Source organism: Lates calcarifer, linkage group LG2 (genome assembly GCF_001640805.2).
Source record: "Lates calcarifer isolate ASB-BC8 linkage group LG2, TLL_Latcal_v3, whole genome shotgun sequence".
Lineage (NCBI taxonomy): Eukaryota > Metazoa > Chordata > Actinopteri > Centropomidae > Lates > Lates calcarifer.
The window spans coordinates 14,252,740-14,279,700 of NC_066834.1; the positions used below are offsets into that span (position 1 = coordinate 14,252,740).

The 26,961-nt window shown below is 41.9% G+C and overlaps 1 protein-coding gene across 2 annotated transcripts in view; it reads right to left on the minus strand.

Annotated features, from left to right (window-relative positions):
• Positions 1 to 24,715, minus strand: part of LOC108894294 (nuclear receptor ROR-alpha A) — a 73,767-nt gene extending 49,052 nt beyond the window's left edge. Inside the window, exon 1 of one of the 2 annotated variants that reach the window (XM_018692914.2) lies at positions 24,281 to 24,715. In XM_018692914.2, the coding sequence (XP_018548430.1) occupies positions 24,281 to 24,458 (178 nt within the window). In that variant the 5' untranslated portion in view covers positions 24,459 to 24,715. The remainder of the gene's footprint in view (positions 1 to 24,280) is intronic. The other variant, XM_051075928.1, reaches the window with a different exon arrangement.
• Positions 24,716 to 26,961: the final 2,246 nt, after the last annotated feature.

Consider the following 26,961-nt stretch of genomic DNA (forward strand, 5'->3'; position numbering starts at 1 on the left):
TGTTATTTGATATTTCTCTTTTGATTCAGTGAATTTTCAGACATAAATTTAAAGATAATCTTTAATTTGGCAAACTACAACTGTCTGAATTCTCCTTTAGCTGACATGACTTTAATATGTGTCTGTAACTAACCTCAATAAATATATTTTATAAGCTGTTCATAGAATGATAATAATACTGAGGCTCCACACAAACTACTGGACTTTAGTTTTTATCTTATGTTTTTAAGGTCTTTACACACTGAGGACATTTCTTTTGTGCAAATAATTTGCACATGAAAATATTTCTTCAAACAGTTGTTTTTGTCATGACTACCTTCAGACAGAACACAAATACGATAACAATATTTCTGAGCTTTCATACTACGAATCACAGACTGTCAGAGGCTGATCTGGGTCAAACCAGGTAGTTAATAAAGTCTTTGAGACAAAACATATGAGTAAAAGACCTGAGTTCGGCGTACGAGTACAAGGCAGAGAGTCTGCTCTAAAACAAACTTTCTGGACCTGGTCTTGGCAGCAGGTTGGTCCGGAAGGCCTGGCCCAGGTATCCCCTCATCTCACAGGCCCTTCATAATGATTTGCCAGGGTGGTACTAGTGTGTCTCTCTGTGGTAATAAGGTCTCATGATGAGCAGCATCAACTGTGATCACCTCAAGCAACGTAGAAAGTTAAGAATAAGCTAATGTCACCGATGTGCTCCACCTTGCAGGAGAGAGACGTGGACATGAGAAAGGAAAAAGCAATGAGGATCTCTGTATATAAATGATTTGTTTGTTTTCTGTCTCATCACAGGTTTGACAGTGAAACGTCTCTATAAAAGAGGTCAAAGTTGACCTTAAATATGAGGACAGATTAAACTTCAGGTGAGCTTTAAACATGTTGGTAGGTGAATCATTTAACTGTGGACAGAACGGTTTTCCCTGTTTCCAGTACTTACTGCATGCTAAGCTAAGTTAGCCACATCCTGACTCAGGCTCTGTAGTGAACTAACAGCTGGCAAATAAGGATGTTTACCAAAATGTTGATCTGTTCCTTTAAGGATTATGACTTTAAATTGAAGTGAATCGTCACTGAAACACTGAGTCTCCTACAGCAGGTGGTTATTGCTGTGGTTCTTGGTGCTTTCAGTTGTTCTGCCTGGACGTTCCTTCGTGTTTATCTGCTAGTTTCCACCCTCCTTCCTCTGAGCTGAAGCTGTGTAACAGTCAAACAGAATTCCTCTATAATATTAAACATGAGCTCCTGCAGCTGAGGCTGTGCAGGCAGCAGGAGCTTCCCAAACAGTCTGATTAACTGAGTCCCTCTCTGCTCCTCATCCTTGGCTCAGGATGAAGCTCCGCCTGCAGGAGACACGGCCGGCTAATGAACGAACAGGCTGTTTGTTCTGCCTCTGCAGGAGGTAGATGACGGAGACAGCGGGGCCTCGACAAACACGAGCGGAGGCTGGAGTCAGTCGAGTTATTTAACACACGGGCTGAACACAGAGTCTGGGAACAACAGGAGGAAAACTAGAAACAGAGCTGAACTGAGAGAGCAGCGATCACAGCAACACAACAAGTATCTGAAACTTGAAGAATTGAGACCAGACTCTGTGAATTCACAGTTTCTCTGCAGGAGACAGTGACTGACACACTGAGGAAATCTGAGAGTGACTGATTTCACTGCTCCACGTCCTTCCAAGAGCTTTAAAAACCAAAATAAAACTTTAATACTAAAACAATTCAGGCGCCTGTTCACACACCTTTACAACTTACAACTAAAAACAGCTTCTACTCTGACTCTGAGCTTTGCAGTTAGAGGAGGTAAAACAGCTCCTCCACCCCCCTGACCTCCTCCTCATCTGCTTTTATTGATTTAAATTAGATCCAAGTTAAGCTGGTGCACAAAACATCACAAAGGTTGATATTTGTCTAGTAGAACCAGAGTCAGAAACAAAAAACAATGACCTTTAAAAATAAGGAAGAGTTTAGGAGCGTTTCTCTCCTGCTGCAACCTGATACTCATCAAATCGCAGCTCTTCAACTGCCCCAAACAACCTTTTTACTCGGGGTGGGACGAAATCTCATGCCACCCTTAGTAAAAAAGCGATTTCACAATATTAAAACGTGACAATATTTACCTGGATACCCTGTGGAAAAAATAAATAGCAACAGAGTGACAGACAAGACACAAAGAACATGTTAGCACTGCAAAACAGTCCCGTGAGCTGAGCGTGTCGTCACACTCAAACCTTTTACCCTCCAGTTTTACAGAACAATGACTGGAGGACATGTGGAGTCAGATCATTAACAGTCAGTGACACCATCACACATCAGCAGACAGGTGATACCTTCACTGCTGCTTGTACCAGGTGTCTTCAGTCAGGTGAAATCCATGAAGATCATGTGACTGGTTGAGAGCAGTTCACCACTTCCTGATTTAAAGTTATATTGGAGGCTCTGGTTGATGTTGCTCGTACAGATTTGTGATTTCAGATGATGTTAATTAAACTGAGTTGACTTTACTTACCTCTTACCTCTCGGTTACATTTATGTTAAGGATCGCAGGGGGTTATATTTTATTTTACAGTCTGATGTTTCTCAGTGTGACTGTGAGAAAATGAAAAGTCTGTATTTGAACTGTTTTCACTGACGGCTCCAATTTACAAATAAAATGTGTTATGTTTTAATTTGAATACAGTCCCAGAACTAGCCTCTGCTCCTCTTTCAAGTTTCCTCTCTGAATGACATGAAGCTTTATTTCTGCTCCTGATGAAAACACATTGACTCTGACCTGGAGGATAAAATCTAATGTTTTCTGAGCTCTGCAGCTGCCTACAGTTTATATGTGAACTGTCTGTCCTGATGGTGCTTTATACTTTACAAACAGCTCTGAGGGTTGATGTTACATCAAGGTTTCATCAGCCAGATATCACAGACCAACAGTCCAAACAAAGCTCCATCAGGAGCCTGAACGCAGCGTTTGGTTCGTCTGCCTCTGCAGCACTGAACTGTCAGAGAGAAATCAAACAGCAGCTCCAAAAAAAAAACAAAAAAACAAACAAACCTAACAACAAAAAAAGAAAAAAAAAAGAAATGAACCCCAGTCAGACAAATCAAACGCAGCTAAATCCCATTAGAGGAATCGGAGTCTGGAGCCAGAGAGACAACAGCATCACAGGCTGGAAATCCACGACCTGCTGTGGAGAGAGGACAGAGGAGGAGGAGACAAGCGAGAAAACAAAACTGTTACAACAACTGATTACAGACTGTGTTCAGGTTTAAACTGCTTCACCAGCTTCAACTAAATATCCACTAAATAAATGCGAACATTCACTTCATCACGTCAGACGCCCTGACTCTGACTCTAAACCCGGGTGGGGTCTGTTCTGTATTCACTGTCTGTGAAGTGCCTCAGATGGTTTCGGAGGTTTTGTCACCTCTGTGTGAGGAGACAGAGCGTCTCCTCCTCCATCTGCTCGGAAAGGTGACACTCCACCCACCTCACCATCAGGAGGTGAGAGCCAGCACGACAAATCAAACGCTCGCTATCGCACATCTTCACTTACACAACCCGATGATTATCACCCAGACGACGACCTCTGCATGAAGCCATTTAAATATGGTTTCATGCTGGTTTCAGCAGAGAACTCTGTCCGCAGTCAAACACCTGAACAACAGGAAAACAGTTTGATCTCCTCTTCTTTGTCCTGTCTTCTCTTTACAAACAACAGCAATAGTCAAGAGACAGCCAGCCCATCACTCAGTGTTTCATGGTTGTCATCTGACAAAATCCACAAATATGCACAGACAGTCTGTTCCTGTGCTGAGAGTTAAACCTGTGTCCACTCTCCTCCTCTCGGTGATCAGCTCACTGTGTTTTAATGAAGCTGAATTCACACTGTTCTCATTTAGATATTTTTCTGTTTCTGTTGTCAGACACTGTGCCCAGATCAAACTGTGACTTAATCATAAACTCTACATGTTAACCAGCAGTCATCTTCAATCAATACATCCTCTGACACAATCAACAGACATCAGATTAGGGCTGGGTAATATGGCAAAAAATATGATCACATTTTTTTTCTCTCATATCGATTGATATTAAAAAACCAAACCAAACCACTTCCATATAATCAATGTGCTGTGACCTTTGACCTGTTATGAGGATAATGTGAGTTCTTCACTTTCGTGCCTCTCTCTGGTTCCACTCATGTTTCTGATTCATCCACAGCTTTCTTTACCACCAGTAGGTCAGGAAATGTGTGTGTGCTTTGACGTGCAGCTGCTGCCTGACTGGCTGTTGTCACGTTAATGCTGCTGTGTGATAGGTTGTAAGAATAAAATGCCCAAATTGTCCAGCCCTAATTCAGGTTAGTGAATGGTCACAGTGAAAGTTAGACGCAACTAAAGGATGAATCAGACACTGGGAAAGATTTAAACAAGAAAAACAAAGAGTAAAGATGTGTTTCTAAATGTAGACGTCCTCTCAGTGTTCATCTTTGTGTTCAGCAGCAGGCAGATTTGGACGTAGCTGCTGTGAACTGTTCTCAGTCTGAGTGTTTTTATGCTGTGCTGCACCTTTCTTTACCCTGACAGCAGTTTGTGTCTGAGAGTAAAATGAGATGATCCCAGTGAAAACAGGAGAGTCTGTGTGCAGCTTCCAACTCTTTATTCTCAGACTCTCACGATCCTCCGCACAGGGAACTTCACGTCTAAACTTCTGGAGGACTCACAGAGGTGGATCCAGCACAGAAATCACTCAGTAATGAAAACAATGTCAGAGAGAATGAATTCCTGCAGCTATAAATTGGAGGAGCAGTGATATAACCCTGCAGCTTGTTACACAACACACTCTCCAAATTCAAAATGAAATACGTGTGTTCAAACTGTTCAAACACCACCTGACCATGTGTTTCTCTGTATTTCTGTGTGAGGTTGTGTTTTATAGAGCAACTCACAGCAGAGTGGCCTTATTAGAAAACTTCCTAGTTACAACACAGGAAGGACAAAGGTTCATATTTCAGGATAAAAGAGGAAAAATGAAGAGTGAAGGATCTTAGAGAAAGACAGAGGCAGAGAAAACTTCATTTTACAAAGCAAAGAAAACAGAAGTTTTCTAATAATGATGTCTGGTTTTGGAGAAAAAAAAAGAGAAAGGAGGAAAGAAGGTTTATAAAAAACAAGGGAAGATCCCTTGTTAAGCAGTGATGGAGAGTAATTCATTTATGATTTCCTTCTGGTGTGCCTTTGGAGATGCCCGATCTCTAGTTTGGGAACCACTGGATTAAACTGTAGATGAAGAACTGGCTCCATCTTGAGCAGCTGCAACAGAAAAATGCTGCTGAAACATTCATTCATCAATATTAACGATCTAATGTCAAAGTGAGAACTTTTACTGTTGATACCTTAAATTCAGTCTTCTGATGAAACATCTGTAATTTAACTAAAAAGGACTCTGACGTTTAATGGTAACTGAGTATATTTAGAGAAAGAAAGTCTCCTCAAGAGACATAAAAAGCTTTCTCATTATAGAGAAAGGAAGGAAAAAGATTCCTTCATTGAGAAAAGAAAGGGATGAATCCATGTTAAAAGGATGCAAGGAAGAAGGAAGCTTTAAATTATAGAGAACAGGAGAAATGGAAGGTTCCTACTTTACGATGCAAGGATGAGGAAGCTGAAGAAATGAAGTAGGAGACGTCTCACTGTGGGAAGGAAGGACAGATAAAGATGTTGTCATTGAATGAATAAGGGAGCAAGGAAAAGGAAGCTGTGAGGAAGCAAAGAAAGAGGGAGGGAATCTTAACTGGGACTAAGGGAAGGAAAAAAGCTTCACGGAGCCATTAAGAAGCTTTCTGTTCGTGGCTGCAGGAAGCTTTTTAATAGGGAAGGTGGGAAGTGTACTAGTTAGGACAGGAGAAAGAAGCATCGTACTTTCAGAGCAAGAAAGTAGGAAGCTTCAAGTTTAGGCAGCAAGAGAAGGAGATGATTCCCAATTTTCAATGCAAGGATGAAGAGAGTTTCCTGGAAGGATGCTTCCTGATTAGGAAACAAAAAAAGATAAAGCCTCCTGGTTAAAATCAGAGAAGAGAAGCTTCCTTGTTACTGATTGTGAAGACAAAGCTGCGGAATAATCCCATGAAGTACGCCTGACCACAGCAAAACTCCACACTCCTCCTGGGAGCTTTGCAGCTAATACTGAACAAGTCATTTACCTCCAACCAGCCCTCTCCTACCCTCCACCCTCCACCCTCCAACCTCCACACTGTCCCTGAACCATCAACCGATCGGACGGAAATATTTCAGACCTAAAAAATTCAATTTCCCCAAGTTAATTTACTTGTCCAAGCAGGAGGCGAGCGGCCAATCTGAGTTTAATTTGTGCAGGAGGGAGAGGTGACGGAGGAGAGGTGACACCCAGAATATTAACGAGGACACACACACACATCACCGGGCTTTTATTTCACTAAACATCTGCACGTTTTTATTTTTAAATTAACTCTTGTAAAGTTTCCTATAAACCACCTACACACACATTAACAGTGTGATGACACACTTTAAGTTTGTCTGACAAACAACTTTGTCTAATTACAGTTTCCATAAATAAACAACATATAGAAACATTGTGGTGTGGATGATAAGCTATAACGCCTGATATTGGAATTTAAATGGTTTTGGAAACGCCAGCCTCCTACTCACACATGTGGCTGAGAGATAACACACACACTGGACTCTGTGTGTGTGTGTGTATGTTTGTGTGTGTCAGAGCAGTGATAATGTTTCTGCCTCAGGACAAATATTACACAGGATTTGACCGCTGACAGGTTGTCATTGAGTTTGTGCAGCTCTCTGGTTTCCAACAGCCTGTGAACGCATCACTCATCTCAGTTCTCACCCACTTCTTCTCCTCCTTCCTTCTTCCACAAACAGGGATCTTCCTTTCTCCTTCCTTTTCCAGATTAGGAAGTTTCTCTCCTCCTTGCTCCAAACCTATTTATTCCTTCCTCTTGAGATAGAAAGCTTCCTGCCACATGTGTCCTTCCTCTCTTTCCTTCCTCTGTTCCTAAATTAGGAGGCATCCCTCCTGTTTGCATTGTAAATTAAGAGTCCTCTACTTTTTTTGATACCTAACTCAGAAGCTTCCCCCTTCCTTGTTCCCTGCCTAGAAGACTATAATTCCAGCTTCCTATGCTTCCTTCCTCCCTCAACAGGAAGCTGTAACTGCTGCTGTTTTGTCTTTCTGAATCACCATAAAGAAGCTTCCTAACACAGAAGCTTCCTTTCCTTCCTCTCTAGTTAGAAAACATTTTCCTTCCACTCTCTCAGAATAGGAAGCTCCAACTACATTTCTCCTTCTCTCCCTTCCTTCCATTTTTCCTAAACTACAAATCTCCCTTAGATAACTTCCACTTTCACACTCCTCTGTCAGTTCTTCCCAAATATAGTTCTTCCTCTAACTCACAGGATTCCTACCTTCCTTCCTTCTCGACCTAGATGACTTCACCCTTTCCTGCTTTTTCACTGCAAAGCCTCCTACACTTCCTTCCTCTCTAAACAGAGAGCTGCTCTCCTCTTTCTCCCCATTTGGAAGTTTTCTTTCTTTGATTTCTAACATGAAAGCCTCCTTCTCCCTTAGCTCATACATAGGAAGCTTCACACTATATTTCTCCATCCTTTATTCCAACTTCAGACAGGAGGAATCATCCTCTTCTCCTGCTCCTCAGTTTGGAAGTTTCCCTCCTCTGTGTTCATTAATCATGGTTCCTTTTCCTTCTTTAATCCATCACTCTCCCTTGGTCCCTGATGAACTTTATTGTCTCCAGAGGGGACAGGTCCCCCTCTTTTCTTTCTTCCTAAACTGGAAGCTTCTTTCTTCTTCACTCTGTAACCATCAATGAGTTCAGCTGTTTTAAAGTCAACTTCAAACTGTGTGACAAATTAAAAATCTGAGTTTTTCTGTTTTTCTCCCAAAACCAAACGAAGACTCTGTGTCTGGGACAAAAACTCATTATCACAAAACAGAGAAGATCTAATCTGCAGACTTCACCTGTCACCTGAGGACAAACCGTCCCCTCTGTCCTTTAACACAGCTCCACAGCCTCTTCTGTCTTTGTGCTATCAATCATTTTGTCTGCAGTTGGGTTTTCTCCCTAAATATCTCATCTGGGAAACAGAAATGAATCAATATTGAGAGAAACTGCTGAGCTCCTGAGGGCGAAGAGAGAGAGAAAAAAAACACTTCCTCCTCCTGCAGCAAAGTGAAACATCACTTTCACTTCAACTTTGGTTAACTTTGCTCAAAGTTACAGGAGACAAATACACCATCAAAAGTTGATCCATCACAACACATTTCACAGCAGAAAGACACGACGACCTCCTTCAGAAAAATTATTATACAAAGACAACGCTGTGCGTGTGTGTGTGTGTGTGTGTGTCGGGTCAGTCTAAGAATACCAGCTCAGACCGACCCGCTGCTGTAAAAGATGAGAGAAAATTCCTCATCGATCACCAGCTGCTCAAACATCGTCGTCCCACTTTCAGGGGAGAAGATGGCCGACTCCTCCTTGCTCTCCTTCACTCTGAGAGGCGAGCGTTGATCAAGGTGAGCTGCTGCACCTGAGCAAAGTCACCACCGAGGACTTGACCCACGCTCCAGGACTCTGACAGAAGAGGGAAACTTTTCTCAGCCAGTGAGAGGACCAGCGCTGAGGAAGTGTTTGGATATGGTCAGTGAGGGCTCGGTCTGGGTAATGTAGTGTTTATAATTTTAAAAAAAAATAAGATTAAGGAGGAGCCTTATCCTATATAAAATAATGATCCTAGAACATTAGCATCAGTCTTTTTCCTCTTTGTGAGCTCCAAAACCCACATCAGCCTGGTTTCGCTGCTCAAGTTTATTGACTTTATTGCTAGCTAAATGTTCAGTAAACTTGGCTTTGAAGTGGATTTTGCTGCTTCTGTGATTTGCCGAGTTTTGATTGCGATAAAAATCAAAGAGGATGGACTAACGAAGCACTGACTCAAAGACAACAGGACTTTCCCCCGGCCCAGACCTAGAAGTTTATTTGACAACCAGTATATGATGGACAGATTGGGACGTCCTGATCCTGCAAACTCTATATAGTCGTATTACTATTACTATTATTACTATTACTATTTTAACTTTTCAACAGTAAAACAAGAATACACATACTGGACATAAAGCATCCAGTACCACTACCCAGGGCAGCAATAGAAAAGAAAAGAAAAAAAAAAAAAAACAGGGGACACACAAAGCTCCCAGGATCAGTCCAAACATGTCAGTCAACAGCAAGAAAGCCCAGGGTGCTAAAAGACAAACAAACAGACAAACAGAACTGAACTCAGACATATGGTGGGGGGACTGCCAGAATATCATTGTACAGAGCAGGGCAGAGCTTGCACAAAAGTAAGGTACAGCAAGGCAGGTGAGCTAATAAATGGTATAGTTAAGTCTCATCACAGCAATGGCAAAAATGACTTCATAACTTCTGGAAATTATTTTGTGAGTTAAGTTTACCTGATCTGTTCCATCTTGACAATTAAAAGCAAGGGGGCATTTCCAGTCTAGAAATATTCATTTATGATAAGAAGTTTTATGAAGCTGTGCAGTTCAGTCATCCAGGTGATGGATCTGGTGAGGTCAGGTCAGTCTGTTAACTGCAGATCAGATACTTTAATGGTATTATCTTTTTTTTTTCTTATAATCTTGCTCCTCTCTCAGCAGGAAGCAGTGATTGGTCAAAGCCAGTGTCCACCAGGCTCCTGATTGGCTGAGGCAAAGCAGAGTCGGATCAAAGTGATCTGTGCTGTTTTGGCCTGAAGCTCAGAGAGCAGGCAGGAGGCCACACTGTGTGAGGTTCACTTTATCGGCCTCACAGCAGGAAATCTTAACACAAGGAAAAGTGCTGCACAGATTTAAATTTGTCTTGGTTCATATTTCAGGTTTAAACTGGACCCTGCTGCTCTGTGGGGTCTTTGAGGAAACTGGATGTTTCAGAAAAAACTCTAAAACCAAACCACAAACTGTTCACTCATCTCTAAGGCCAATATAAACTTTGTTGCTGTAGTCTGACCTGCACCTCCCTAGAATTATACCTTCTACCAATCACAGAGATGCAGATCTCATCAGCTGTGATTGGTCGGCTCGTTCATGTCTCTCATTGGTCAGACAAACACAGAAAACTCCTCCTCCTTCTGCCTCAGTCAGTTCAGAGATCGTTACACCATCTCTATCAACGTCTTCTCTCTTTACTGCGTCGCAGTAATTTCAGTAAAACTAACTGTTAGCCAACCCAGCACAGCAGCATGGAAACTCCATCGCCACCTACTGTTTTGGTGGTGTAACTACAGAGCGACATGAACACACCAGGAATACTCCACCCAAAGAGTCTGCAGAGGCCTCAGTAAAGGAGCAGGTGTGATTACAGGATTCACAGATGCAACACTGATAAGTTTTATGTTCTTACCAGCAGCAGCAGACGGTCTGCGCAAGGCTACAGAGACAACATGAGTATGACGAGGCCTTAAGACTCTGGCAGCTTGTTTGGAGCAGTAGCAGCAGACTGAGCTGCAGACTGACTCCAGATCAGTTCAGCCTGACAGGAAACACCTGCTTTGATCTCAGCTGTGAGGTTTTGCATGTTAAAGAGCTGCTGGCTGTCAGTCTCTACGGTCCAGTCAGAGAGGAGACAGTGAACAGGAGGTTTTCAGTTTGGTCTGTTAGCTTCAGTGCTTTTACATTACATCACTGTCAGATTTACTAAGGCTGCATCCACACTAATATGTTTTAAAACTCATCACTGCTGCTATGGTTACGCCCGGTGTCCACACTACTCTTTATGAACCCCTTAAACAGAGACTTTTGGAAACACTGCTAGACCCGTTTTAGATTGAAAACTCTGGGGTTGTGTTTTAGTCTGGATGGACAGAAATGATGATGCGGACGCCCACGATCACTTCTTATAAGTCACGACATATTGGTGCCCATTTCAGCCTCAACTCTCAGTGGTGGATGAATAACATGGAGAATGAATTTGTTCCCCTTTGTTAGCAGCTGCTGTTCAGCTAAATCCTCTATTTTATGATGATACAACTGCCAACATGAGCAGGGGGGGAAGTGATCTGTGACCGTTCCCTGCCCAGCGGCATTGTCAGTGTACATGAGCGGTCATGTGATCTGTATTTTAAGGTGTGTCAGTATGGACGGAGATTAAGTCTGATATGGAGCTAAAACACGCTGCTCATTTAGTTTTTTCCTCTGCAGATGATGAACTGAAGGACAAGCTGGTCTCTGCTTTCTGTACAACACACTGCCGCTAATCAGGCTGCAAACACACACACACACACACAAACACACACACACACTTTTTTCATCTCGGAGAGAAAAACAAACATCTTTGCATCATGTGTGGCTCCCTGGTGGATTCACATGGAGGAAAATAATCACAGGCATAAGAACTTCTTTCATTTTTCTTTGGTTTCAGGGTCCTCAGGGACTGAAACACACACACACACACACCTAAGATCTAACAGTGGGTCTCTACTGTAGTTGCTGGTCGGTGCTGCAGAAGTTGGATTGAGATCACACCACCCCCCACCCTGCAACAGCTCAGGACGACCCTCCAATTACGGAGTAATCCACTGAAATAAGCCACTTGAGTTCAAAATGTAGAGTCTAAAAGCTGAACAGAGCATTTGTCTTGTGGTCCAGCAGACAGTGAACTTAGCTGCCCTGCTGATCTGTCAGTAATCTCTAAATGTAGGAGCAAAGCCGTCCTGATCAGACGCAGACAGTAAAATGACCAAAGAGCAGCTGACTGACTCTACAGCAGAACTGAGGACTCACTGAGGACCAGTCCCCACGTCAACCCGACGTCTGCCATCTTGGAAAACTGGTATCATGAAGGTCTTTATCAACAGGCTCTCTGAGTATCCTGCAGCTACTAACAAGGAGATGTTAATTACAGCCTCCATCATCAGAACAAAGAGCTACAACAGAATAAGAAGCAGCAGAAACATTAGGAATAATTTCAAAATATTAAAGTAAAAGGCTGAGTAAATAAATAGATGCAGGAATAATTATATATCTCTTCAGTGCAGAGTGAGTGTGACTAAGAACAAACTGTTCTGACTCTGTGATAAAGTCATGTGAGGAGGAGGAGAGAAGCAGCTCATGTCTGATGAGATGATCATCTCTGATCAGGAGAGCTGATTAACAGTGAGAGGATTATTTTTCTAATGAAAGGGTTCAGTTTTTATTTCCAGTCTCCCCGCGTTCTGAGCTGCAGTGATGAAATAAAAGTAAAAGCACTGACACCACTGAGAATCAAAGAATCTTTGTGCAGCTGTAATCATTGTGGTTTTTTTAAGGTGTTAAACTCACCTTCTGTTTTAAAACCAGAAAGTCTGAAACAGCAAAACAATTAGACTGATTTAAAAAGAAACATTATTGTCATTTTATTGTGAGAACTGTGCTGTACTCAGTTTTTATTTCCAGTGATCTGATTGGTCAGTAGTCAGGGCGTTAACGGGTTTTGATCTGATGCTCTGGAGCAGCATCTGTTACCATGGTGATCTATAGAGGTTAAAAGTGGATCACACAGTAATCTCACTCTGTGATACTGACTCCTGCTGCTGCTGCAACCCAGGTGAGGTCACCTGTATGACCTGGACTGACTGAGCTCTTTCACCACACTCATCCTGAGAGAGAAGATTAACAGACAGGCTTATATGAAGGAGATGTGGTTTAACAACAGAACAGTATGAGAAGGATGAACAAAGAGTAAAGAGACTGAAGACACCGAAGCTGATTTTTTTTTTTCTTCTGGATTCAAAGAAGAAACAAACCAAACAAAGTGTGAACTGATGCTTCTTCACCTTGTTTCACATCTTCATTCAGAGCTGATTCTGTTAACACACCGTTACACACCGTCTCTTTCTGTGGGACGTTCAGCAGTGATCCGACACAACACCCTGAGCGTCTCCAGCTTTAATCCCACACAGGAGTTTTGTCATTCTGCGTTTTCTGCCACCACCCAACGTCACACCACGTCTGCACCGAACCAACGAGATAAATACTCCTGACTGATGAAGACAATTACTCTCTCCACACTCTGCACAAGAACAAAGAGGAGGCGAGAATAGCTTTGTATGCAAATCACCCCCCCACCCCCCACACACACACACACACAAACCCACCCACTCCACCTCCATCGACGCTGGAAAAAAACGTACTGACATCAAAGGCAGCGGCTGACAAGGCTCCAGCGTACAGAGAGGAGCTGATCAGAATTCACAGCAGTTAAATGATGGTTCCCTTTAATCCTGCGGGGAAACTTCACCTCAGCATCAACTCACACAGCCTCACACATCACACTCATAACAATCAGAAATGTATTAATACAATAGCTGCATTTATGTTGTCTCATCAATGGAGAGAAATAAAAGATGCCATCATGCTCACAGCTCTGTGAGCCTGTACTCTGAGTTACATGCTAATATCAGAAAGCTAACATGCGGATGTTTAGCAGGTACAATGTTCAACATGATGATCACCATCTTTTTTGATTAATAGCAGTAAACACAGAGCCCTGTTGAGGCCTGATGATGGCGCTAGATGAAAGGTTCAGGGATCATCAGTTATTGGGATTTATCCTGTGGGCACAGCTCATGTCTGTAAAAAAACATTTATGACAATTTATCAAGTATTTGTTGAGATATTTTCGCCTGTGGTGAACCAAACACCTGAGCAATGCTGTCATCTCATTTTTTAAACGTGTAATTATTAAAGGGCTAAGATATAACATGGTAATTTGAAAGATTTAAAGGTGCTGTCAGGTTGTTGTTTTCACTGTGCACAGAGCCAGGCTAGCTTCTCCTACTGCGTCCTGCCTTTATGCGAAACTAAGCTAAGCTAAGCTAAGCTAAGTTAAGCTAAGCTATCAATGTTCTGATTCCAGTTCCGGGAGCAAACACACAGACCTGAAAGCAGTATCAACCTTCTCTTCTCAGTCTCAGAAAGAAAACAAATTTGTGTATTTCCCAAAATGTTGATCCATTCCTTTAAATATCACTCATATAAATAATATAATATAAATATAAATATATATATAAATAAGGCTGAACATGCTGAGGAATGTGCGACATGCTGTAAGACCATGTCTGATACACCAAATATCTGCAGAGAAAATTCAGCTTTTCTGATTACGCTCATGTTTTCACTTCTTTTAAGTGTGACTGCATCACCCATGATTCCCTCACAGTAACACAATACTGTCTGTGACACCTCCAATCACTTCTCTGTGTTTGACAAAACTCACAAAACTACTACAATGGATTTGACAATTTTATTATCAGTGGAGGAATGAAAGAATCAGTCTGAAATGTATTTAATGAAATGGATTAATCAGTTAACAGTGAAGCTACTGAAAATGTGCAGCAGGAAACAGATGGATGAAGAGAAGTTTAAACTGTATCTTTCTGATCTTCCTGCTCTGAGCCGCTGTCACTCAGACTGATCATCCTCATCATTTTATCGTTAGAGACTCGACTCTCATCCTGTCTGAAGCAGTGATTGAGGAGGAACCTGTAACGTGACATATGAATATATCAAACATAATGTGACATGTGACACGAGGTGGGGTAGGGGGCGACCATTACAGATAGCTTGAGCCAAACAAATAAAACAATAAAACCCTCTCAGTGTTATTTTCCTGGACTCACCCCACCTCACCATCTGGACTCTGAGTCCAAACAGGACTTGACTCTGTTTGACTGCTAATTGATATCTGTGGTCAGGTCAGCCACCTGTCAGGCAGCAGGGGAGGAGGAGGAGGAGGAGTAGAAACAGTGGACCAACCAAGGCTCTGAGATCCAGATGTTCTACACATCACAAAGACTGGATGATTATGAATATACAGACATCCACATGGAAAGACAGAACCAAACCATGGATCGAGAAAAGCATTACACTTCTGATTAATAAACTGACAAAAATATGACTTACAACTCACAGAGAACTTCATAAAACAGACCCTTCAACACACAACCCCCTCTTGGAGGTGAACCTATTTAAGACCTTTGTGAATGTTTTGGTCAAAGTTTTCAAAGAGTCATGACATTGTTGGATTGTCAGACTGATGTGAAGGTAGAGACACATTTTTAAAGGTTTTAGTTGTGTACTCTGCTGTGCAGTGAACCTCCATCCATCTAAAAAGATGAGAGTCAACTCTATCCATACATACACCAATCAACCACAACATGATGACCACCAGCCTAATATTGAGTAGGTCCCCCTTTTGCCGCCGAAACAGCCCTGACCCATTGAGACATGGACTCCATTAGACATCTGAAGGTGTGCTGTGGTATCTGGCACCGAGCTGTCAGCAGCAGATCCTTTGAGCCCTGTAAGTTGTGAGGTGGGGCCTCCATGGATCGGACTTGTTTTTACAGCACCCACAAAGGCTCAATTGGATTGAGATCTGGAGAATTAGGAGGCCGAGTTAACACCACGTACTCGTTGCTGTTTTCCTAAAACCATTCCTGAACCATTTTTACAGTGTAGCAGGAGCATTATCCTGCTGACAGAGGAAACTGCCATCAGGGAATACCATCTCCATGAAGGGTTGTACTTGGTCTGAAACAATGTTTAGATAGACTTCACTCCCCATGAGCATTGGTGTGTCCTGCCCAGTGCAGACCAGGAACATCCCACAACAGCTGCAGTTTTGGAGACTCTCTGACCAGGTTGTCTAGCCATCACAATTTGGTCCTTTGGTCAAAGTCACTTCACCGGTCAATGATCATAATGTTATGGCTGATCAGTGTATATCACATGTTCAAATTCAGGTCACTTTTCATAGAACTGGCAGAAACTTCTACATGGTGCCAGCGTCCTGCAGATGAGACAGTGGGTGGTTCTTGTGTTTGCAGTGGCTGAACTATAGATGCACAGTACAAACTATGCTATAGCAGGTATATATTCTAAATATTCAGTCTTATTATGATGGTTTAATACTCCAACCACAAACTGATCTATAAGCAGAAACACTGCAGGCCTTTCTACTCTACACCAAATCAACTGGTTGCAAACGCAGCAGGAATGTTTCCAGGACAAGTTTAGTAAAATAACTCAATCTGAATCTGAGTTATGAGCTGAATCAGACTGAACTCTGATGAATGTGGAGAATTTTCAGAACTTAATTTTGGTGGTTTTGAGAGAGTTTCATCAGACCTGCAGAGGAATCTATCAAATTAAATGATGAAGCTCTTGAACTGTTTAATCTTTCAGCTGTTAAACTGTAATGTCTTGAACTTTTACACAGAGAAAATCATGATGATGGTAATGAATCCACCTGACTTCCTGTGCAGCTGTTTTTCTTCCTGTGCGTCTGAACATCTGATCGCAGCTCATCTCTGTCTGATCCTGCAGCTGGATCGAGTTCTGACGGAGATAATGAAATTTCCGTGACAGCTCTCCTCTGTCTTTATCAGGGGGCAACGAGGCGTGTTCGGCCAAACAGGCCCGCCGCCGCACAAAGGAGCCGTCAACACGCTAATTAACAGCTGGCTGCAGACCAGAGCAAGAGGCACTCTGGGTAATTATCATCATCAGAGCCCAGTAATTCACCTCATGGAGGAGGAGGAGAGTGTTTGGTAAATAATTTTAATCTGGATTTTCATCTATAAAATCTGCTCTGTGTGATCTCATGTCACAACACTAACATGATATTAAAGATTAAAGAACTGACACTGTTAGAAATTCTCTTCACTTTATTTTTGGCTGAGTGTAGTTTGAAGTTACTGTTTATGTTGTTTTAGATTGTATTTAATATCTTTTATTCTTGTTTGTCATAGCTTCATTTTGTTTATAATATACTCATCATGTATTTAATATTGATTAGTTATCCTTGAGATTCAGTGAAACACTCCAGCCTGATGTTACACTTTATGATTTGTGTTGATGATCTGTCTGTTCTGTTGTTAGCTGAAACAGCTCCTCTGATGTTTTAATTAGCAGTGAGCCTCAGTCCTCCAGCTGTGCTCACTGAACCTGCCTGACTCCAGACCATCATCTGAGATGTTCAGATGGAAAAATATCAGAGGTGACCAATCAGGCTGCAGGGTCTGCTGGCAGAGCAGGTATCTGGGCAGATGGACAGCAGTCTGTACGACACAGACTGTACAACGAGTCAGTGACTCACGGCAGATTGTATGGAGCTCATTCAGAGTCAGTGTGAGGCTGAGTGGCTGAGCACTGACTCTGAACGCATCACAACAGATCCTGTACGTCCTGCTTTTAGGCAGTGATGAGGTTTTTATTCACCACCATGATGGATGAACACAGAAAGACTCTAACCAACACCAGCTGAAGTCGGTTGGTTCACCACTTCAGTTCAGACTGAAACGTCTCAACAATCGTTGGACTGTTGTGACATTTTGTGCAGACAGTCACGATCAACAAAGATGAATTTAACCTGACTCTGGTGATCCCCTGACTTTTCATCTAAAGCCACCAGCAGGTCAAAGTTTAAATGTGTCCAATACTTAGTCTTAGGTTTTAGGCTTCAGCTAACTATAAGTTTCATTATCAGTGAATCTCCTGCTTATTGCCTGAATTATTCAGTGAATCATTCAGTCTAAAATATCTCAGAAAATAGTGAAAAATGACGGTTTTTGACATGTTCTAATGCCTTAATTTGTCTGAACAAAACCTCAAAAATATGAAATACTGTTACAAATCACTAAAAAACTAATATTCACTTTTGAGCTGAAACCAGATCAATTTGGGCATTTTTACTTAAAAAAAAAAGACTAATTATCAGATTAACTGATTATCAGCAATAGTCGTCAGTCAGTTGATTAATGACTAATCATTTGGTTTATAACCAAACCTGCTAAACTGACAACTAACTACATCCCATCAGCCTCAGCATGCTGTGCTCAGTGCCAATAAGCAAAGACACCAAAGACATACAACACTGTTAAATCCAACCTTTGAACTTTGTATTTTATTACATAACAAAATTATTACACTTCCTGCTACCTGCATGTTAGCATGCCTCATTTCAAGCTTGAGGACAAAACATTTTTCAGACTATTTAAAAGTCTTTTCTGAGCCAAAGAGCAGAATTTTGAAGGATCATGTCGCTCTTCAAACAGAAATGTTTTTTTCACTGGACAGGAAAGTTAAAGGAAAACACTGGGTTCATCCACTGAGGAGAAACAAATTGATCCTGCAGCTGGTTTTTCAGCCCCAGCTTCTCTCTGGAGCCCTGAAGCCCTCAGAGACTCAGACCCCAGCACATCTTTGTAGAAATAACAAGTCCGGCTGATCACATCCCAGAACAGATAATTAAATCCTGTTAGTGGTGGCTGCCATGAAAACATTCAGCTGCTGCCTGTGGAGTTTAATTCAGCTACATATCAAAACAGTGGGAGTCACATCCAGCCCTGAAATAAACCAAACCTCCTCTAGCATCCAGAGCCACCAGAGTCACAGGGGACCCGCCGGCCAAAATAACTCCACACACACAGCGACGTGAACGGACTCTGCCGAGCACATCGTCACCCAGTTTGTGAAACACTTTTAACTGGGTCGCACGTTCACAGTCAACTTCTCTGAAAGTGACAAACAGTTCCTGGAAAACTGATCTGAGGTCTGAGCTGAGGCAGTTAAACACAGAGCACTGTCAATCCTGTGACCTTTGACCCTGTGAGGTTCAGGGAGCTCAGAGCTGTTTTGATGCCTGAAGGCCAGAGCTCAGGGATTTACTTCTTTGATGACAATGGGTGTTATTTTTATCAGACAAGATCAGACACAGACTCTGTGGAGGTGATGATGATGTGACGACAAAATCAAATCAGTGACATTAATTAAAAACAAATTTTTCTGGTTGTGAGTCTGTCCTAACACTAATCTCAGCCAATTCTTTCACACTGTGTCACCTGGGTACTGTTTTCTGCAACAGACTTAAAACCTGCAGGGCAGAAATTAAATGTATTAGAGCTGCAACCTACAATTATTTTAATTCATCAGGTTATATGCCAGTTATTGTCTTGATTGAATCGATTCATTCTTTTGCCTATAAAATGTCAGAAAACAGTGAAAAATGTCCTGTAGCAGAAAGTGACGTCTTCAAAAGTCGATGTATATCTCACATGTCAACTAATTGTTGCATTGGAGTTATAAAATGTATCTATTACTTTCTTTTTCCCCTTGCTGATTTGTTATTTACCGCAGAAAGAAACTCTTGAATCAACCACAACATGATGTTTGAGTCTGTTTCTGACCCTGCAGACTGAGACCACATGACCTTAGGAGACAGAAACAATGGGACCAGGAGTCATCAGTATAAGAAAGTTAGCATGTTAGCACTTCCTGTTCCCTCGTCCCAAAGTCAATGGATCTTTGGTTAAATGTCTGAAATAAGGTCTGTGGTTTAACACAAGCTCAAGACATTTTCATTTTTTTTCTACAACATAAAATCAGTCAGTAAATCCTCCACTCCTGATGTTTGAAGCTTTTACGTGTCTTAAAAAAGGCGGTTGCTAACGAGTGTCTAAATGAGACTACAGAGGTTGTCGGGGACGTTAACATGAAAACTGATCTACTCACCAGTCCACCTTTACAGCCTCGTTGTGTTTATACTCACACTCTTTCAAACTATCACTAACTTTCTAAGAAGAAAGGCTTTTGTAGAAGAGGTCAGATGTTGACGTCATGTGACCGTGGTGTAGTTGGTTTATAGTCTAACATTAGCTTTTTACTTCTGGAGATTGTATTTAGGCTTCAGACATCAGAACAGTGGTGTTCATCTGTGAAGATTATCTGATGAACTAAACCTGTGAGGATCAGAAACTTTAGTTGGTCACAGTTTATTTTCTGTAATAATCCAAAACTCAATGAAAAAAACCCATTGGCTTTTTGAGGAGGGAACCAGGCTGATGCTGACTTCAGGGCTGGACTACAGAAATACATCATCCCTGCACCACTCTATTGTGTAAACAGACTTCTGTTACAATACCCATTGTCACTGCTTGGAAGGAACAATTGAGGCCAGTCGTCTAACTTATTCATGTTTTTCTGCCTGAGAATCAAGGTTCAATCACCTTTAACCTGTCGACATGACAGGAAGTCACATTTTCACCAACAACAACAAATAAAAACCAGAATCACATCCTGTCTGACTGAGCAGCTGCATCATTATCCACAGAACCAGATGAGACACTGAGACACTGAGAGCAGGAGATGAAGGTTTCAGGTTTATTGTTTGTAATGATGCTAAAATTGAGCAGAAGAAGAAGAGACGGAGAAACCTCGAGGGGCTGTGACGTCCGTCTCATCCCAGAGGAGAAGAAGAAGAAAGACGAGAGAGGAAAGAAAAACAAAATGATGAGCAGTGACACGACATCAGAACTCAGTGAGGACAGAAACACGGTGAAGACAGTGAAGAACAAAAAACAACGCTAAAATCAGTGGCTGCGAATAAACTGTGTGTTTGCTGCAGGCTTCTATCCCTGTGAGGACCAGGAAAACATTTAACATTTGGGGAACAGTTTGCAAAGTGAGGACAATTTTTAAAGTGCAACTAATTTAGATATTTTAAGGTCATTTTCTTAAGTTTTGAAAAACGAGGACTAGGGCTGCACGATTACTTGTACTAAAATCACAATCTTGATTCAGAGCTCTATACGATCTCATTTCTAAATGCCAACAATTCTGCTTCGTTTTCATCAGGGATGCCAGCTCCAACAAAACAAACATTCCTATCTAGTAAGAGGTGCGTAAAGTGAGAGAAGTGAGGAGGTGTTTGGTGATTTTTTTGAAAGAGAGGACATTTTAGAAGTGATAATATTTTTGGAGAATGAGGGAAAGTCAGGACGTTTTTGTTCAGAAACCTGGACACTGTTAGAATCAGGTTTACATGGAGATAAAGAGCCAGGTTTCAGCTCTGGCCTTCCAGCCTTAAAGATGATCACAGGTCTGTTTTCAAAGCTGTCACTCTCACACACTGGGGGCTCTGGCTTCCTGCTCTCCTAACCCGTCACCTCTTACATAACACACGCCTGCTGCCTTTGAGTGCTGTCAGAAATAGCATGACTGCCAGCTGAGAGAGCATGAGTGAGCTAACACAGTCTGAATGAGAGGAGAGAAATTAATAACTCTGCTGTATGTTTGAAGTTTTGACATTTTTACTTTTAATAAACTACAAGACATTCATATTTCCTGAATCATAGGGAACATCAGATCCACACGCATGGCCCCCCTGCAGTACGTCTGCCAAATTAAATAAATACATATTCGCAATAATAGACAGAATGCAACGTTTGCCTACATTTACATTACATTTGCCTGTTTATCACTTTGTCACATCAGCTGCTGTGACTGAGGAGAAATCACATTGCAACTACACAGAACTACATCAGATAACACTGAAACTAATATGTTTATTTACCTCAAACAAAAACTCTGAACAGCACTATTCAATCTGCACCAACGAGTCCATCTCTCAAAACCTTCCCTTCTCTGTCTGTGGCTCTCAGCTCCATCGGTTCCTACTGAAAAAAAACAACCTCACACCTCTCGAATATATAGTTTCATTTTTCAGAACCATCAGAATCATATTTATTTGTCACTTCCATTTAGCATACACAGGAGCAAAATATCATTCTCCAAATATCAGGTGCACGTTCATACTTAAAAGCATATTGTTAAAAACACAATACACATTTAAAACCCGAGCAGCAAAGTGCTGATTGATTTTTGTAATTGCATGAGCAGTTTAAGGTACTTAAAATAAAATGTCTAACAATAAAATAAATTTTTTTAGAAAGTCTCACTCTAGTTTTGAAAAAACAAACAAGAGGAGATTGCATGCATTTTTGGGGGGACTATTTTCAGCAGTGGATTAATACACATGTGGTGCTGTGGTGACTATGTGTCACTTATCCTTAAATCATGTTTAAAATGTTAGAAATTAATTCAATTTAGTGCAACAACCAGGTAACAGACAGACACAAACATTGCTACTGTGTCTTTTTAACAAAATAGTAAATAAATTCAGAACTTTAACCTTCAGCCCCTCCTGAAGCTCTAAAGTCTGACCTTTGACCTTCCCCTGGAGAGAGGTCAAGTCTGCTGTCAGTCAACTATAACTGAGCTTTTTACTGTAGCTGAACAAACAAACCATCACACCTCACTTTAGTTTAAATCAGCTGCAGATCAGTGCTGAGAGTAAACCAGTGCAGCTGCAGGTGCAGGGTCTAAGGTCAGACTTCTCTGTGTTTCCCTACAATCAGAGACACATTACAGTCCTTATTTTAGCTACATGCGCAAAATTCTCTATTTCTGATGTTGTTAAAACTCACAATCTCCCAATAACAAACTGAGAAACACACAAGAAACTTAGGGCCAGGTATATTACAGAGTGATGTCTGGGTCTCTAATGAAGGTGTCATCTATAATATGTTGTATGCTCTGCACTTGATGGGACCTTGAAGGTAACAGTGGACCAACAATGTATTTCTGGCCCAAAGCCATGTTCACCTCAAAAACATTCACTTTTCTGACACTTTTTTCCACATTTTCTCAACTTTTGCACATTGTCTAACACCACCCTCCCCATTCTTTAAAATGTACAGGGCGTACTTGAATGCAGCATCTGACCCTCTGAACTTCTCCCTGGGAGTTTAGTCGTATTTATCTTTTATTATTTACTCAGGTCCCAGCTCCTCGCGGCTCCCTGCTTTGACTGAACGTCTCAGAAACAGAGTCACACTATCTGCTCGTCTCCATTTCCACACAGCTCGCTCACTCAGATTTTTTTCCCCTTCTCCTTGAACAGCTGTTATGTAACCGACTCTGCTCTGAGAAACTCAATGAAGCTCCATCTGACCGCCTCTCTCTCTCTCCCTCCAGTCTGCATACCAATAATGAGCTGCAGGAAAATCTGCCGTCAGGCCTGAGAGCTGCACACAGGGGACACATGACTTCACTCACTGGTGTTAATAATGTGTGTGAGAGTGTGTGTCTGCAAGTGTGGGACTGTTTCTAAACAAATAAGAGCTACACTTTTCCTCATGTACAAAGCAGCAGAACACAGCTGCCAAGCATGGTTTTGGTTTAATTGATTGACTGAATGTCAACAAATTGTGAAAGAATACACTTTCTCAAGCCCTGTGTGATGTCTTCAGATGTCTTGTTTTGTCTGAGCAACTGTCCAAAACCATTCGACTAATCAATTAATCAACTAATCGTTGCAGCAGAGCAGAAAAGCAACACACAGGAGACAGAGAGGAGAGGAGATAAAGCTGCACAGATGAAAACTGTCAGCACAGGAAAATCTTATAGCCTTAAATGCTCAGTATTTATGCACACCAGCAACAATCATTTTGTTAAGTTTTGTATTTCTCTGACCTAACAGTTCAAAACCCAAAGATACTCAGCGCTCTGTCGTATGTGACAAAGAAAAGCAAGAAATCTTAACATTTGAGAAAATGGAACTGGGTATTGTTTTGCATTTTTGCTTTAAATATCACATCAACAATCAGGCGAGTATCAAAACAGTTGCCAGTTAATATTCTGTTCTGATCCACAAATCAGTGAACAAATAGTCCGAGCTTTAGTTCTAGCTGAGCCCAGCGGTGTTGGGTGGGGTCAGAGGTCAGGACTCTGTGCAACTTCCTGCGTAACAAACTGGGGAAACCATGTATGTATTTAGCAGGTTTTCTGCAGGAGGCACTGGGCATGTTGAAACAAACTCGAACTAAGATAAAATTGAAGAACACTAATGTCCACAAACATCATCATCATTCAACATCATTCTGCTGCAGTATGAAGCCCAGAACCATCAGGCCCAAACCAGGACAAACAACCCACAACCAAAAGTACACTGCGGACTAACAACAGACACTACTAAGGATCAGGTTCACTTGTTTTAACTTGTTAAAATTAAAGCTGGAGGTTTTACAATGACACAATCCAGGTGGTCTGTTCCTCCAGCGGGTGTCAGCTCTGTCTGTATCCGGCTCTGAGTGACCGCTCGCGGCTTCACAAACAACGAAGTCCCGGCAAACTCTGTGCGCCACCAACTGCTGTGTTCAGGTGTCACACGGTGCCGTGCACGAGTGTGTGTGTGTGTGTACCCGGTGTTGTAAAAGCAGCATGGCAGAAAACAAACTGCTCCACAGACCGTTTGAAGTTGCGGCAGCAGCCTGACAGACAGACTCAGCTCTCACTGGCTGACACTTTGTCATTGTTAGAAATCACCGGTTCTTACCTTTGCTGTGGCTGGAGCCGGAGGAGCTGGAGCCGGAGCTGCTGTGTCTCCTGGCCGGTGTCAGGCGCTCTCCGTCGCGTGGAGTCTCCAGGCTCGGCGGCGTCTCTGTGAGCGGTGTAGCGGGCTCAGAGCCGCTCCTGCCCGGGTCGCTCGCTGTATCCTGCAGGGACGACTCCATTCATGCACCGAGGAGAAAAAAAACTCCAAAACGATCAAACTCCCTCCTCCAAGGTGCGCGGTCGTTAAACAAGGAGCAATACTAGTAAAGAAAAACCGAGCTGGAAGCCGGCGGAGCGGTGTATCTGAGCAGCGGGAGAAAGCGCGTCTGTGGGGCGGCTGTCAGGACGCTGCTGTGAGCGCCATTTGGAGGAGAAGGCGCCGGGCTGAGAGAGAGGGAGGGCGGCGCTGTGGAGAGCAGGGCTGCCCTCCCTGGAGGCTGACATCCACACAGGATCCAGACCGAGCTGCTCCTTTAAAGAACTTCAGAACAAAACAAACAAACAGATGTCTGAAATCTGTTTGAGCTGAACTCCCCTCATTAATTAAACAAACTGTAAAGTTGAGAGTGTTTCTGAGAGCTGGCAGGGAACCAGGAGCCAGATGAATGAACCCTGTGTCTCTGAGGATCAGAGGAACACAGGTCACACCTTGATGGGTGTCACCCACTGTCATTAACTTTATAAGACTTTAAGACTGTTGACACAAATGAACAATTCTCATTAAAATATCTCAAATTGTCCCTCAAATGCATCATTACCCCGTGGCAACAGAGTCTCTCTGACCCCTGTCACCCTCCCACCTACACAGGCCTTAATTCAGTTTTAATTTTTACATATTGTAATAACTGCTGACATGATTTGTTTAATCAAATTAAAGACTGGTGTGGGTGCAATGTGTTGTGTCAGTAAAGAGGAAGATAAATTTGACTATTTGACTCCTTTATTTCAGGATAACTTGTTATTGAGCATGGACGTGTATCTCTACAGACAAATTATATATTTTTTACACATAGATGTCTAAACTATGATTTTCAGCTTCAGTGCTGTGCAGCTAGGAGACTTGTTAGGACACTATCATGCTCAGTGACAGAGATAGGGTCACTGTTTTATGTGCTACAACTCACTGCACAATAATAGACACATGCATTTAATCTAAAGGGACAAAAAGAACCTGATGGAGTAGTTCAGGTGCCTGTGAGGGAGGATGGATCCACAGTCAGGTTTTCAGATGCTGTTCAGTGGGTTTCACCATTTCAAAACCAACACCCAAAAAGATCAAGATAGAGATCAAGATAAAAGTATCAGGGGAACAAAACCTGATCAGAATTTCTGGTTGACAGGTTTCTGGTTGACACTTTTTTCAGCTCAGTAACATTTGTTGTTCGATATGACAACAGGACATCAGCATTCAGATTGGATTTTTCAGCTTTTTGAGATGTCAATGCCTGTTAGTAACTGTTAGCAGAAATTTACACAGGCCAACAGGTGTGACACTGTTCCTACAGACTAAATGGACGTTCACAGTTGGAGATAGGAAAATGTAGAGTTACAAAACATTCAGCAATCAGAAGGATTTTAGATGTGTTGCAGTGTTTGCAGTTTAGATTTTGCACAGCCATGTTTAGGCTCTGAAATAAACAGTTTTATACACCGATGACTTTATTCTATTAGATAGTAAAATAAAACCATTGTTCACAAATGCTGACGTCATTTTTTAAACTACCTCCTGTTCAAAAGACAATTTTTTCTACTAATCAGGTTCAACTGATCCCAAACAGCAGAAGAAATTAAACATGCAGACAAAATCAACACTCGGGTCTTGGGAGGTTAAGATCTGACCTTTAAGACCTTTGGCTTGTTTTCATTAAATAGTCTTTTACACAAAAACATGATTATGTTTCTCAAAATTAGGTGTTAGGAAAAGTATATATGTCCGATATTTACCAGAAAAAGGTCACACTCTTTGAAGTTCAACATTAAACCACTGACAGAAGAAGTGAATAACACTGATCATCGCATTAATGTTCTGGTGAGAAACCTTGGGTCCTGACAATATCAGCTTCACACAGTTGAGGATTGTTCTCTGATTGTTGTATAGTACAGAGCAGATAAAGTGTATTTCCTCAGAATGTTTTTCCTCCTGCAGCCTTCCTCCACTCAGTGAACCCTGCCAGCTATGTTACTGCCTCCTTCTCTACCTTTTCATCATCATCAGCTTCTTCTATCACCAATTTCCTTTTGCCAAAAGCTTCACACACAATGCCTGGAACATTTTAAAAGGAGGATATTGCTGCAGATTTCATCACTTTAATTAGTTGAGATGAAATAAAAGAGCTGAATATGATGATTATTTGGATCCGCGATGAGGACTGAAGCGGTTGGTAGTCTTCTTTAGCCTGCAGTGAAAAGCCTCAGGAACATGCAGATTTTACTCGTTTTAATCTCACCGTGGGGTAAAGAAACCATCCACCTGCTTCACACTGCTGCGTCTTTTAAACTGCTCTCAGATCAGAGTCTGTGGAGGAAGTTTCCTTTTCCTGGACATCAGACAGAGGTTTCATATGCTGTACAGATTATAAAGCTCTTGATTGACTTGATTTGATCTTGAGTGTTTAGAGTGACTGCTACAGAAATAACAGCAGAAACAGCCTCATTTTGTCTATTTTGACTACAGTGGCACAG